This window comes from Electrophorus electricus, chromosome 12 (assembly GCF_041902795.1).
Source record: "Electrophorus electricus isolate QZ-2024a chromosome 12, ASM4190279v1, whole genome shotgun sequence".
In the NCBI taxonomy this organism is placed as follows: domain Eukaryota; kingdom Metazoa; phylum Chordata; class Actinopteri; order Gymnotiformes; family Gymnotidae; genus Electrophorus; species Electrophorus electricus.
The window spans coordinates 20,786,338-20,801,852 of NC_137508.1; the positions used below are offsets into that span (position 1 = coordinate 20,786,338).

At 43.5% G+C, this 15,515-nt stretch overlaps 2 protein-coding genes across 7 annotated transcripts in view; both read left to right on the forward strand.

The window, feature by feature from the left end:
- Positions 1 to 133: 133 nt before the first annotated feature.
- srsf5a (serine and arginine rich splicing factor 5a) lies at positions 134 to 6,180 on the forward strand. Of its 2 annotated transcripts, none has more exons than XM_035531858.2 (8): positions 134 to 257; positions 1,030 to 1,173; positions 1,920 to 1,990; positions 2,095 to 2,208; positions 2,307 to 2,376; positions 4,585 to 4,658; positions 4,732 to 4,839; positions 5,402 to 6,180. In XM_035531858.2, exons 2-8 carry the CDS (start codon positions 1,048 to 1,050, stop codon positions 5,664 to 5,666), a joined length of 828 nt encoding a protein of 275 aa, XP_035387751.1. In that variant the 5' UTR covers positions 134 to 257; positions 1,030 to 1,047; the 3' UTR covers positions 5,667 to 6,180. The 2 variants fall into 2 exon arrangements, with proteins under 2 accessions (XP_035387751.1, XP_035387752.1); XM_035531859.2 differs by having other exon boundaries at positions 2,325 to 2,376.
- Positions 6,181 to 7,860: 1,680 nt separating this feature from the next.
- Positions 7,861 to 15,515, forward strand: part of pacs2 (phosphofurin acidic cluster sorting protein 2) — a 35,828-nt gene continuing 28,173 nt past the window's right edge. For 3 of the 5 annotated variants that reach the window (XM_081724837.1, XM_035531855.2, XM_035531856.2), the window contains exon 1: positions 7,861 to 8,281. In XM_081724837.1, coding sequence (XP_081580963.1) covers positions 8,163 to 8,281 — 119 coding nt within the window. In that variant the 5' untranslated portion in view covers positions 7,861 to 8,162. The remainder of the gene's footprint in view (positions 8,282 to 15,515) is intronic. The other 2 variants (XM_035531857.2, XM_081724836.1) reach the window with 2 other exon arrangements.

Below are 15,515 nucleotides of genomic sequence, written 5' to 3' on the forward strand. Positions count from 1 at the left end.
TGTGTGTGTGTGTGTGTGTGTGTTTATATATATATATATATATATATATATATATATATATATATATATATATATATATATATATATATATATATATATATATATATAAAAGTTGTGGTTTATTGGGTAAATATGGTAATGTAGACTCTGCACCTCCTACACTTGCCCATCCCCCTCGCCAGAAGGCATAAAACCATCCAGACTTGCTTGCAGCTTCACTCGAAGACGCCATTTTGTCATTGCGAGAAGACGCAGAGGTGAGAAAAATGCCTGTAATCGGCTGTTAATATGAAAAACCAATTATTAGAATGATCCAAAACATTTCCGTTAGAATAAACCTAGCTGGTTTTAGGGTCGTCTTGTGATTAAATGTTTGCTGTCTTGGTATCATGAATTGGACACCATTTATACTGGCTAGCCTCGAATGAGCTAGCTAAGCTAATATATAGGTTAAGTTAGCCAGCAAATACGGTCAGCGTTTGTTTAGCTCTAACTCGTTAGTTATGGTTGTTAGTTTGTAGTTTGTTTAAGTGTAATGGCTACCTAGTTAGCTAATGGACATTTTCGCAAATCGAAAAAAACGCATGCGAGTTAGCTAACGCTAGTAGGCCTAACCTATTCTTGATGACATGGCGTTCTGTTGTTGACGGATGGTAAGCTAACAAGCTAAGATTTATTAACTAGGTAACTTAAAATGTATTTTTAAAATAAATGAGGTCCGTTATCATCCGGCCTACAATGTAATGGGCAGGCTGGCTAACTAGCGTCAGCTTATAACGATTCCGATTCCTAACCCTAACATTTGGTTATTTGTAACGCTAGCTAACTAGCCAACACAGCTAGGTTAAAAGTTCTAAAGTTAAATATTAAACACGTGCTCTTTGGGAGATTAGGCTTTTGCACGCTTTTGACTTTGACCTGTTTGTGAACACCTAACTTGGTCTGGGAAAAGATGGCTGAACTGTATTTGCTAATGGCAGGCCACGCACCCACGGATATACTGATCTTTAAGCAGAATCTCTCCGTTAGTTTGACTAAGGTTACAACATGAGCGGATGTCGTGTGTTCATTGGTCGTCTAAGCCCGCACGCTCGGGAGAGAGACGTCGAGAAGTTCTTCAAGGGCTACGGACGCATCCGGGAGATCAACCTGAAAAATGGCTTTGGCTTTGTGGTAGGCACCGCAAGACCATTCACATTACAACACGGCACCAAATGTGATTTCCCCACCTCAGGTCCAAGCAGATCTTTGTAGACGGTGTTTGTTTGCATCTGCAATTGATCCAAATTTGGTCGGACCTTTGCCCTTAGACATGTTTTTGAAGTCAGTAAAGTTTGCAGGAGGCACATGCATTTGCAAGACATTCAGTAGCAATAAAATGAATGAACTACAGAGCTCATGCTTTGGTCTCACCTTTTTTGGTACAGGTAGCATAAGTTCTTGTATGCTGTAGAATACTTGTGTTCATTTGCATACCATAGTCATGCTTTGGTGTAACGACTGACAGTGCCCCCTATACTAGAGAAAAAGTGGCATTAGCAAGCTAACGAGCAAGCTAACTGTACAGATCACCAGGTGTCTGGTTTGTCATGTTTTTATTAAACATTTTTGATTTACTCCGCTTGCCTTCATTACAAAGGTTATGTCTTCTGGTAGGCTGTTTGATTTATCAAAAAATGTCAGATCTTCAGTTGGCACATCTGTGATATGACGAGTCAGGGTGCTGATTAGGCATAATATCTGATGGGCCTTCTGTTCATTCACCTTTGAAGACATCTGTAGCGTGTTCGGCCCAAAAAAAAAAAAACCCAGGTCTTTACCACTGCAACCTTGTGACATGAGCGTAGGCAGTCACACACACATTCCTAAGATGTTTACAATCTCAAAATAAGCACTGGACTTGACCATGTTGTTTGCAGGAGTTTGATGACCACAGGGATGCGGATGACGCAGTGTACGAACTTAACGGAAAAGAGCTGTGTAGTGAGAGGTGGGTTGGCGTTACCAGGCCCGAGGGCATTCTCTTTGCGCTGACGAGTGGCCATGTAGCTGCATTTTTAGACCTCACTGACTTTTCTCGTCTGCGACACCCAGGGTGACCATTGAGCACGCTCGGTCCCGCCGAGGCAGAGGGGGAGGCCCAGGCATGGGCGGGCGCTTCTCCCCGCGGTTTGGAGGATACCGCCAGTCCCGCAGTGGGGGCTCCAGGTGAGGATGCCCAGCTGGTGAAGCAAGAGAATGGCTGTTACAAGGGAGGCGTTGATGGTACCGTTTGCCCCTAGAACTCACTACAATTTCTGCCCCAGGTATGGGCCTCCTGTTAGGACGGAACACAGAATCATCGTAGAGAATCTGTCGTCCCGGATCAGTTGGCAGGTACGACATGCGAACGTGCTGTTGCAGCCCCCTTTCAAACTCTCTGCTTTTTTCTTTTTTTTTTTAACCACCACTTTTTTTTTAGAAAGCCTCTTATGTACTCACTCCACTACAATAAGGTGAAATTAGAATTTTTCATCACAAAACTTTGTAACCAGTAATCATTCTTTTTATATAACTGATAATTAATATAAATTCCTATATCTCTTTGCCTTAATTGAACTTATTTATGATGATTTTCCAAATGCTGAAAGGTCATCTAACTGAGACAAATTTTTTTCCCCAAACCTTTTCTTTAACAGCTGTGCTCTGCTATTCTTTAAATGGAGTTGCATGCACAGCCCCCGAGGTGCATAGCGCCCTCTTCTGGTTGTGTTCTGAATAGTGTCCATGTGGTGCCTCTCCCTACACGCAGTTGCGGCTGGTCTAATTCTTGGCTGGGCCCCGTAGCGGGCGAAAGAGCTGTAGCGCAGGATAGCCTTAGAGGACATGGGTAGCCACTCTGGAGGGTCTGTGGTCTCAAATCCGCCCCACGCCCCCCCTCGCCGCCCCCCGTTTGGGTCATGTTCTGCTGGTGCAGAAGCGGGGGGAGGGGCGCACACTCCTCTCGCTGTCTCTGGTGGGTCCGTGCGTGTGGAGGCTGGAGGGCTCGAGGCTGAGGTCGTTTAAACTGCATTGGTTCCGTTTGCTATTTGGACACGTGGCTCTTTGCTAATGGCTTCTGTGGTTTGGAACGGTAAGTAGCTCAACACACTGATAGATTACATGGATGAGGGTTTGGGAGCCTTAATGTAGGTGCAATGTTATTGGGTGGGTTAATGACTCGTTCTGGAGAAAAACGCCAAAACTAAGCCGCACTGGCATTTAGTTAAACATCCATCTTTTTGGTGCGGTCATTAAGTAGTGCGTGATTTCTCTGTTCAAAACAAATGGAAATGCGTTAAAGGCCATGAAAGTATATTTTAAACCAGTCAGTAATGACATAAACAGGGTTGGGTTGTAACTGATATACATGTAAGGACAGTAGCAACGAACGTTTGCTAGCTGTCCGTTTTCAGTCCACTTGACATTTTGAAAAGGCACAATTAAATAGTTTGTGGTTTTGTTTTGGGGGCGGGGGTGGGGTTGGGTTGGTCTGAATTTTAAGACACACAATTGTGGGTTGTTTTAACGCTTAATCTTGAAGCAAAGTACAAGTTTAATGGCATTCAAATGCAAGTTGACTTTGTTTGATATCGGACCCTGAAAGCACAGCTATTGGGCAAGTCTTGCACGGACAATGGAATAAACAGCGATATCGAAGCATCAACTTTCTTCAAATCATTCAATCGCTAGCTCTCAAAGTGCACCATATAAAAATAAAAATCCCACTATCTTATCTAGGTAGGAGACTGCTATATTTGGGTTGCTAGCTAGGGCTGACTACCAAGATAGCTATTTATCTTGTTCCTGTTCTAGTCAGAAGCAAATTGTGTAGATATTGAATCTAGAAAAAAACAAAATATTGAATCGGGGTGTGGGGGGTTACAAGAACTCAGCATGGTCCAACAGTAATAGTTGGCCATTTTGTTCAAATGCTTAGCATTTACCTTGCCTCCCTGAAGGGCAATTTCGTGTGAAGAACATCACCAACCTGTAATACTGTAACAGGGCGACTGTTATTGGCAGTAGCTAGCATAGCTGTTTCACATGTGCCTTTTCAAAATGTTTTCTAAATCTATTGTGAATTGGTTACTTTCTCATGTATTTTAACCAACTTTGTTGCTGTATTTAGGACAGTGTATTTAGTGGTTAGCCGTCATTACTACTTTCAAATTGTTTGCCCAACCCTGGAAGTGTAAATTTGGTTCTAAAACAGTAAGGCAATTTTGTCTTGCTTTCATTAGGCTCTTGTTACAAATTTGAGTTCAAGCATAACCTCCACCATTGCACTGAATATCAGCAGTGGCTGGAGCAAATTATCAAATTACCATCTTGCTTTGTGGGTGAGCTATGTTTAATGGGCACTTGATCAAGGTACTTGTGAAGGGAGATTGCTAGAAGTGCACACTATACCACGAGTGCACACTTTAGGCCTGTTAGTGATCAGTCAGGTGTGGCTGCGGGAAGCAGTGTGTTTAAAAGGCTGTGTGTTTACACTGTTTGTGTCGGAGTGTGTGTGGCTGGGGTGTGGTGCGCATCACTGAGTGTTCACCTGCTTTGCTGTAGGACCTGAAAGACCTGATGAGAAAGGTGGGAGATGTGACATTTGTGGATGCCCATAGAACCAACAAGAACGAGGGGTAAGTTTCCTACAGCATTTATAGTGAGGTGCTGCTAAATGTTCCTGAATGTTGCTGGTGTGTTTGTGTTTAGGGTAGTTGAGTTTGCCACCCGCAGTGATATGAAAAACGCCATCGAGAAGCTGGACGGCACAGACCTGAACGGCCGCAAGCTGAAGCTGTACGAGGACCGGAAGAGGAGGTGTGTAGCGTTCTTGCATGTGCACGTGCACACAGTGGACCAGAACTGTAAATATCACAAACATGCATCAAATAAATGGCTTAATAAATAGGATATAAACCAGCTTGGCTGTATACAAATTTACAAGTAAAGAAATGAAGTACATTAAATTCCAGACAAATTTACCACCAGCGACGGAAATAATTCTCTGAACATGCTCACCAAGCTTCCTTCAGGGCCCCTCTTTCCTTCCGTCAGCCCCTGTGCATGACTGGCAGTGGTAGCAGTAGGCAATGTTGAACCTTGAAATGGCTGTTCTGGAGGGTCCCACAGGCTTCATAGGCTCCGTCAGAGCAGGTTTTTCCTGTTCCTCCTTCTCGTCACCTGCACCCGTGTAATCAAGCACCAGAGAGCTCTTCATTGTTAATGTGCTGGGAGCTGGAACAGGTGGCCTGCCTGCTGGGCCCTGAGCCTTGGGAGACATTTATGGTTTTAACACGTGCTGCTCATGGCACCATTTCTCTCTGGCTGACGCCACGTTGGAAGTCAAGCATGTTAATTAATCTGAATTGTCCTTTCCCAGCCATAGCAGAAGCCGGTCCCGTAGCTCCTCCCGATCCCGATCCCGATCCCGCTCCAAGTCAGCCAGCCGCAGCCGGAGCCGTGACAGGGAGCGTGACAGCAAGCGGTCCAGGAGCCGCTCGCGCTCTGCCAGCCGCTCGCCAGAGAAGAAGCCATCAGCCGGACGCTCCGAAGCGCAGTCACCCTCCCGCTCCAGATCGCCGTCACCCTCCGCCCCGAAGAAGCAGTCTCGCTCTCGCTCTGCGTCCACCGAAAGCCAGCATTGAGGGGGGTGTGTGGGGGGTGGGGGGTGGTTGGGGTGTGTGTGTGTGTGTGTGGGGGTGGGGGGGGTGTGTATGGGGCCAAGTATGTGTGCAAATGTAAAAATGACTAAAAATCACATTTGTGTACATTTTTGACTGTTTGTATGTTTATGGAGAGTCGGTCTTCCCCTCTTAATTGATTTTGTTTAACCAGTGCATCGTTTTACATTCTGCAAGCCCATTTATTGTTTTTCTTTAACACCCCAGTAAAACTGCATGAGTTCTTTGTTTTTCAGGTCTGTAGTGAAACACCAACACTATCCACAAAGCTCTGCAGTCTGTGCAGAAAGGTGGGGATGTGAACTGTTCTGCTCAACTGTAGTTGGGGATAATGTTCCTTACATGTGGGCTGTTCTTTTGCTTTAGTTTGGAGCTGCTGTATCAGCTTCATATGTGCTGTCTGAATTTTTAGGGGTGTTCTACAGGTTCTATAACTGTGAATACTGGTTTGTTATAGAAATAAACTAAATCCATTCGTTTTTGTTGTGATTCGTTTTGTCCTGTAACCCCCCCCCCACACACTATTTTGTAGTCAAAGATAGACAGACATGTTCAGCAGCAATTTCCTTTTGCCGGTCTCAGCTTCTGAAACATTTGAGGCATCAGTCGTTTGTTACCGAGAAGCATCGTGTTGCATTACATAGTAACATTTAAATAAGGACCAGCTGTCAAATCATTGCCTTGCATCAAAATTCAATCGTATTGTAAAGGTCTAAGGTTTATAGCTACCTAATAATGTTCATGACGTACCATAAATGTTTCATGATTGCTGTACGATAAATAAGGCTTTTTGGGGTTATGGAAACATTGCCACTAGAGGGTGATAGAGCACTGGTCCCACACAGACTTAAACTAAACGCGGCATTAGTTGCATGAGCGGTTCTGATTATTTACCCCAAATTTCCTCTGCATGTGATTAACGCATGCTCTTATGCTGATAACGCAATTTATCAGTTGCAAAGATAATTATGGAAATTAAAATGTATGACACTTGGTCATTGTTGCATTTATTTTTGTATGTGCATTTATTTACACATACATATTTCCCTCATATCGAAGCACCTCCCTCGGTCAACAATGGTGATGAATCCAAAATGATCGTGGCGAACACTGGCGCGGAAGAGTCGATCTGAAATGCCGGAAATGACTGCAGACAGTTCAGTAAGTTGCATGTAAAATGCCGTCTGTTGCCATGAGCGATGAGCCAGCTGAGCTCCGTGGATACGACCGTAGACGCGCTACAGTCTGCCATGTCAAAGAACATCCCCCTGCCTCTCCCGTTTCTCCTGCAGGGGTGCAGAATAGCGCACCCCCTCCAAGACTGACAAGTGGACGTGGATTTCTCTGTTTCATTAGAGGTGACCCACTTTTTACCCACTTATTACTGACATTTCATGTACTGTCATAACGGGGATATTTGCATCGTATCCCACACAAGAAAACAATACAAAGTTCTCACACCGGTGAAAAAAAAAAAAAAAAAAAAAAGGTCATTAAAAAATGTCACATACAACCTCCCCAACACACACGTGCACAGAAAGTGCTCTGTGTGCATGTGTCTCACCCTCCTGGACAGCCAGTCTCGTTCCAGTAGCTGCTTAGCTGTTGGAGAAAACTGCTGGTCTTCCGTTAGTACTCCAGTTCAGACGCTTCTCTTAGTACTTGTCTATGTTAGTGCTCTTCGGTTCCGTTAGCACTCTTTTGCTAGTACTCTTCTGTTCTATTTGCATTCTTTTCTGTTAGTTCGCTCTTCTGCACTGTTTTCACTTTTCCTGACCACTTGTGTTTTGGACCCACATAAAATACGCTTGTTGGTGGTGACTGTGCAGGGCTTGCTTTCATAGTGTACAGGATTGAAGTTTAACTAACACACACACACACACACAGAGAGAGAGAGAACTGTCTCTTCTATTATTCTGTATTAACGAGTGTTCTAGTGTTCTAGTTAGAGCAGTTCTGGAAATCTAAACAGGAAAAAATCCAAGCAAGTTTTTGTGTCGGAACGTTCGTCTGTCGTCCCAAGAGGCGATGTCTGCCTGCGTGCATCTGACTCCGCATGTCCCGGGCTGGGTTCCGTCCTAAAACAGCTAAAACAGCAGGATAGACGGCACTGTCCCTCACGCTGGTGAATGAACACGCGAGCGCGCAGGGGTGCCAGTCGATGGGCTAATGCTGGTCACGTGACTTCCTGCGGGCGGCGGTGAGCGAGTGGTGCTGCAGTTCGTGCCGCGATCGCTCGGTGAACGGTGAGAAATTTCTGTCACGGGGAGACCGGCGACGACATGAACCTGCGCGCAGATACCGCACGCACTCCAGTGCACAACGCATGAGCGTTAACCTGACTCCGCAGCTCTGTGGATACAGGCGATTATTTTTAAAGGCGAATTTAACTCCCAACACGTTTGTGAGGCAGAACTTTGCTTTTGTCGGGTGGAGGTGCACCGGACAATACCAGGAGGCATGGCGGAGAGAAGTGGCCGCCTTAGCTTTCCGGGGAGCGGGGCACTAAACAGACCGGTGCCTATGAACCTCTTCGCTACCTGGGAGATAGATGGTTCTTCTCCTAACTGCATTCCTAGGTAAGGCCTTTGAAAGTGCTGTTAGTGAGGTTGGGTCCTGTAGCCTCTGTGGCACGCAGGGAATGGTAAAGACGTGTGCGCGTGTGTACGCTTGTTTCTCCATTTAGTTTCGCGGTCCGCCTGTGACGAATATTGTAGCTGCAGTCGAAGGGAGAGAACCGCAAACTTAAAAGCTCAGTGCAGTCAGTTACTCTGGGGATTACTGACCTCAACGTTATGCACTCGCAGGCGAGAGTTTAAAGGTGTCTCGTTCATCCTGCCACGCTCGTTAAACTGTTCCCGACGTCCAGAATACAGTCACGGGCAGCACTGTGAGAGCACACAAACTATCCTCCGACCACTTGCGTTAACATACTCGACTCGTGACTCGTGTTTCAGTTTGAATTGAGGGGTTATGCTGCATAATTGGCACGCGCAACTTTTTTTGAAGTAATATCTCGAGCGGCGAACGTATCGGGGAGCATCTGCATGCTAAAACATCCGTGCAGAACAGGACTCAGACACCTGACCCGATGCAAGGGCGCCGTGTCTGCTATAATCACTCCCACTCTCTCATTTAGTATTTACAGTAAAACAAAAGCACATTAAGCAGAAAATAGTGGCATCCTAGCCTCATGCTAGAAAAGACAGACAACCTTCATGGCTTTAATTGTATGTTAACGTGGATTTATGATGTTCTCTGACATAGAATATATCCTACCAATTTTGTGCACAATAGTGGGTCTTGCTTTTTTTTTTTCTGACAGGGTAAAGAGAGTATAGTTTTTCCAGGCAGTACAGGAATAGAGTCAGACCATGGAACATTATCTCATTATCTCATACCCTGGTTCATATATCAGATCCTCAGCAGGAACAGTGGTGATGGGAGGCTTTAACTTTCATATCCCAATGAATAATAAACTCCATACAGGCGGCACAGATCCGAGATAAGCATCCTCAATTTGAGACACTTGATACCTGTGGGCCATGAACCAGTTTTGATCCCTTTGATTGTACATAAACAACAAACAGATAAAAGAGCGCAGGCATATAGAACATCAGGTGTATATTTTCCCTCAGTAATATGTTTGTTTGTTTTTTTAATGGTACGATATGTAATTTCTATAACAAGTTGAACCCCTGGCAGTTGTCTTGCTAATGCAGTAGCACACAATTAAAAGTACACGTGGGTATATGGCGTGAGCAGCAATCACCGATGATGACACTAACTTCATGGGATTGAACTGAGCAGGTTCTCACCTTTACTATTGAAGTCATCGTCTTATTTCTGTTATTTCGCCAGACAGAGGCAGATGAGAGGAGGACTGCTCATAAATCACACTCATAAATCAAACACTCATAAATCAAAGTGCAGGAAATGCAGGGATATAAGACAGATATGTCTTATGAATTCTTGATTAGAATAAAATATTAACCAATGCACCACAGAGACTCTGTTGTTCCCTCAGGCTCCCACCCTTTGTCTTGCATTGTGTGTGGGTGTGCATGTGAGCGTGTGTTAAGCACAGACTTCAAATGTAGGCTAATGTCTATTTCAGAGGCAGGGGCTACCCTGCTCCTGGAGGTGCACTACCCTGCAGAGTTTAATTCCAAACATATTCTAACACAGCTGACCCAGCTATTAAAGCTCTTCAGGAGTGTCTTAGAGTCAGACGTGTTCGAGAGTCAGACTGCAGTTGGAACCAAACTGGATAGGCTGGGAGGTCATGGCTGACCTCCAGGAACAGGAGTATACACAGACACAGCAGTACCTCAGATCCTACTGAAATGAAATATTATTTTAAAAAAAATTATCTTATTATAATTACCTTATTATTACACAAAGCTTAAGAGACATTCTTGGTGCTGAGTTTCCTGAATGACGAATAATGTGCTTGTGGTTAATCAAAACTGCAAGAGAGAAACAGAGAGGAACTAAATGACATCCAAAGTTGTTATCAGAGTGTATTTATATGTAGAACCACAGCTTTGGCCAGTAACAGTATTCTCAAGGTTTTCGTCCACAGCATGTCTTCAGAGCTTATTATCACATTGAGCTTCTTTTTGTAGCTGTAGACAAAGATTGGTCGGTGGCAATAAAAGCTGTAATCTTCCCTAATCGCAGAAAATGTGACTCACAGCCCAGTGCATATGCTTCCTATAGCAGTAGAGTAATGAGGGATACATGGCAGAGAGAAGTAAATGGTATCCCAACAGAGCAAACCCTTCAGCACTGGCTGTCACTTCCTGTCTCTGCCATGGATGGCCATGTAGTTATTAGCAAAATATTACTTATAACATTTATCAAATACACTGTTTTATTCTGTATACTATATTAATATAGTACATATAAAAAATTGAGCAAGCAATTTCCTTTGACAGTGAAATTGAACTCTAGCAATAAATCCTGTCCAGGCTTTCCACTGAAGGCTGTGCCAAGAGTTACTTTATGTTAGCCATTTTGGTGAGTGAGAGTCGTATCCTGTTTCACTGCTGAGGCATCCACAGGCGTGGTTCTGCTGACGGTGCTGATTCCAGGACAACGCAGACTGTGTCTGAGTTCAGCTCCACCCACATCATCCTACACCCACACCCTCCTACACCCACACCCTCCTACACTCACACCCTCCTACACCCATGCCCTCATACTCCCACACCTTCTTACACTCACACCTTCCTACACCTACACCCTCCTACACTCACACCCTCCTACACCCATGCGCTCTTACACTCACACCCTCCTACACCCATGCCCTCATACACCCACAGCCTCTTACACTCACACCTGATCCTATACCCCCTACACACACCCTGCAGCCACACCCTCCTACCCACAATCCTCTTAACCTCCACCCTCCACCCACACCCTTCTACACCCACACCCTGTACCGATACTCCGCGACACCCACACAGTGCTCCCATACTCTCCTGCACCGACACCCACATCATCCTACAGGGCACAGCTTCCTGCTCACATGTATGTCTAATGGTCATGTACACACACCTGCCTTAGATGAGCTCATGGCTAACTCTGGAAATGGTGCAGAGAACCTTCTCCATCTTATTTTTTTGTTGTAGCTGCAGTGTGCAAAGGCCCCACCCAAATACTGGTTAGGGATTGGCTGGTTTGGTTATTCTGGCCATGTCTGTTTGGGTCCGGGTATATGATTAGCTGTTTTGAATGCATAAGGGTTTTACAGTTGCATGTCTTAGAGGATAAAATCAGGGATAGGCCTTTGGACTAACCATAACGGGCATGTCTGTACTGGACAATGATTGGCTGGACTGGTCTTTGTGCATTTGTCTACAGAGGACATGGGTAGTGATTGGCTTGGCTGGTTGTATTTGACCCACTTTCTGAGCTGCCAATGAGTGACTCATTGATTGACTTTTTATCCTTGGTACTCTGAATATTAAATGTAATATTAAAAAAGAGCTTTATATTTTGTTTTGATGTTTATATATATATATATATATATATATATATATATATATATATATATATATATATATATATATATATATATATATATATATATAAAATTTAATTAGCATATATATTATAATATATTTAATATATTAGCTTTAATATATATTAAAGCTACAAAATTCAAAGTTTTTGAGAGTCCTGCATAGTATCTTACCTGTTCCCAGGACTGTACTCTATTGGACGGAGATCTTGGATATTGTTCTTGGGATCTGCTGGAGCCATTCTTCCACTTTGGGTGTTACAGCCCCTTGGGCTCCAATTTCCATGGGAAGCACTGTTGCCTTCACCTTCGACATCTTTACGTCTTTTCCTGCTCTTATATCTCGAGCTTTTTGTGTTCCTTGTTCCTGATATTGCTACCACTTGGGATTGCTACATCTATCTATCTATCTATCTATCTATCTATCTATCTATCTATCTATCTATCTATCTATCTATCTATCTATCTATCTATCTATCTATCTATCTATCTATCTATCTATCTATCCAGCTATCTATCTATCTATCTATCTATCTATCTATCTATCTATCTATCTATCTATCTATCTATCTATCTATCTATCTATCTATCTATCTATCTATCTATCTATCTATCTATCACTGTGTGTGTGTGCATGTGTGTGTATGTATAGAGGATGTTTCTGTTAGTCAATCAATTCCATCTATATTAATATTCTGCTATTACTCAGTACAATGTAAGCAATGTACAAACAACTTTACATTGTTTTCTACATCCTCCAAGATGTATTGTGAGTTTGGGGTTACAGAGGCACATGTCACAGAATGTATACATTTTTTTGTACTGAACTTTCAGCTGTTCTTGTATCTATGTTCTACATTTAGCTGTTGGCTGGACTTTTTGTCCTAGCTGTATCCCTTTGCTCTGTACATCACTGTGTGTGTGTGTGTGTGTGTGTGTGTGTGTCTGTGTGTGTCTGCATGTTTGTGTGTCTCTGCATGTGTGAATATGTGAGAGAGAGTGAACAGTGGGTCATATTGTTTTCTTTCGCCATTTATTCTGCCCCTTATTGTCTATATTGTTATTATTGTGGTGACTGTTGTCAAAGGGCCCCCCTTTGAGTCTTCCTTAAGGTTTCTTACTCGTGCTCTAGGGAGTTTTTTCCTGCCACTGTCGGCCATGGCTTGCTCTCTGGGGGCTTGTGACAACATCTGTTGTGAAAAGTGCTATATAAATAAATTTGACTTGACTTGACTTATGGATGGCAGCAGTTGGACGTGTTTCTGGTCCTGAGGAGTCAGCAGGTCCATTACAGGGTGAAATGGCGTGATGGTGAGGTGGTGAGAGAATGAGAGGCTGAGATGGTGAGAAGATGTCTTAAGCCTTGTATACTGGGTGTCAGGAGATGTGATCTCGCAGGGTCACATGGGTTTCCCACTTTTCCTGTGCAGACATTTTATTCCACCTCTCAGAGACAAAGTTCGTGAATGTCACCTACCTTTCATCAGTGTCACCTCACTGTTTTGTGTGTGTGTGTGTGTGTGTGTGTGTGTGTGTGTGTGTGTGTGTGTGTGTGTGAGTGTGTGTGTTTGTGAGAGAGAGAGAAGTAGTGTTCTGTTTTATAGTTACCCAGAACTTGAAGTAAACACATTTGTCAGGATCTCAAATTACAGAAGTGTGCGCATATGCATTCAAATGCAAATACAAAGGACCTTGTTCAATCTAAGACACACACACACACACACACATATACAGGCCAGTGTTATAAGGGTCGAAAGCTTTCACTGTCCCTAGTGCACTTCTTAGGTCAAAGTTCAGGTCTGAAGGTAATTTTGACAGTGACCGCTCACCCAAACAAAAGATTCTTTACTTTAAAGCTGTTTTTGTGCAGGTGAATATAGTGTAGCTATATTTTCTTTTAAACATTAAACACACTGGTGTTACATTTCCATGAGTCACAGAATATGCTTTATAATTTTTTGGCAGCAGTGCTCTCTGCAGTGTGTGAGTCAGCACACACAGAGAAGCAGTAGTCTGCAATGCTTGCAGTCATTACCCCTCTCTCTCTCTCTCTCTCTCTCTCTCTCTCTCTCTCTCTCTCTCTCTCACACATACACACACACACACACAAGCACACCCACACACACACACACACACACACAGCCTTACTACTCCACTTACCCAAACAGCAACTTGTGTGATTGTAGACATGTCCGACTGTGTATAGGCATATGTGTGCGCACGTGTGTGTGTGTGTGTGTGTGTGTGTGTGTGTGTGTATCCTGTGTTATTGGTGATTTAATGCAACTCATCCATAGCTGACATTAAACTTCCAGCTAGGAGTGAGGTAAACCAGGTGTTAATCTCCATCTACTCAACTTCCATCTGCTCCACCTCCATCCCCAGACTCCTTTCACCTACGTGTCTAGAATCGGCTGTAAGGTTAGGCCCATAGACGATGCCATCATCTGTCATTGATGGCTGACAGACATGACGATGCTGAGCCAGCGGTGGGGATAAATGGTTTTCCCTCGTGAGCATATATTTAAATAAAAATATATTGCTGAATAAACAGAAGAATGGCTTTGGCCATATTTGACCACTTCAAATAAAGGCCACCAAACAATGTCATACCAGTTTAAGTGACATATATGTTTTTTTTGTTGTAAGAGTTCAGTTAATTATTATGTGTGTGTAATTAATTACACATATTAATATAATTAATGGGACTGAAAAACATGTAAATGAAAGTATAGAACATTGTATAGTACCTTTGTAAGACTACCTCTAACCCCCCATGGTTAAGGAGACCCCACCATCATAGACCATTGTCTCTAGACATTGTCATATGCCAGTTTAGTAGACTCCCCACCCTAACAGGCACCTCTAGTCCTGTCTGGGCCTTAGTTTAGCTGAGAGTAGCCATAAAAGTACCAGCAGGTCCCGGAGGACTGTCCCCGTGCTGTCTTATGCACAAGTCTCTCTACCGTTCTCTCTCTCGTTCTTTCTCGCCTTGGTAATTGTACAATCCATTTGTTTTCTGAAACTCAGGCTTTCATCACAGAAAATGTGTGTGTGATTCCGGAGGATTTCTTTCTGCTTTGCTGCAGCATTCTCTCAAGTGGGTATTGGCAACCTCTCTGCAGAACAATGGCATACACACACACACACATATGCACATATACGCACGCACACACGCATGCACACACACACACACATACACACACAGACTGACTCAGGGTGAACAAAGTGTTGATTGAGGTGGTGGGTTCGGGGAGCCTGTCATATTTGTGTGTGTTGGTGGTGTGTGTGCTGAGATATCACTCGGAGGGAGAGAGTGAAAACACTCGGTCTTTGTTTCTCACAATCCCACTACCATTCTCTCTTTGAGCGAGTGAAACATACACACACACACACACACACACATACACACACACACACTTGAGGCAGAATGAATACTCACAGTGTATTTCAAATATTGTTATTTTCCTTTGGAGATCTTTTTGGTTTGTGTGTGTGTGTGTGTGTGTGCTTACTTTTTTTATTTTCTTTGTTCAGGGTAATCACTTTGAGATTATCATCTCTTTTACAAGTGAGCCCAGGATAGCAGCACACCAATTACATTAACACTATACTCAATGGGGTGGAGGCATTAAGAGCAAACACTGATGCAAATCTTTAAATGTGAATAGAACTATTATAACATGAATTGTATAATTTTATTACTTGATAATGAAAAAAACAGATAAACATGTAACATTTGTCATGAAGGAGGCGTCCCACGTGTCATTTCATGTGAATCTGAA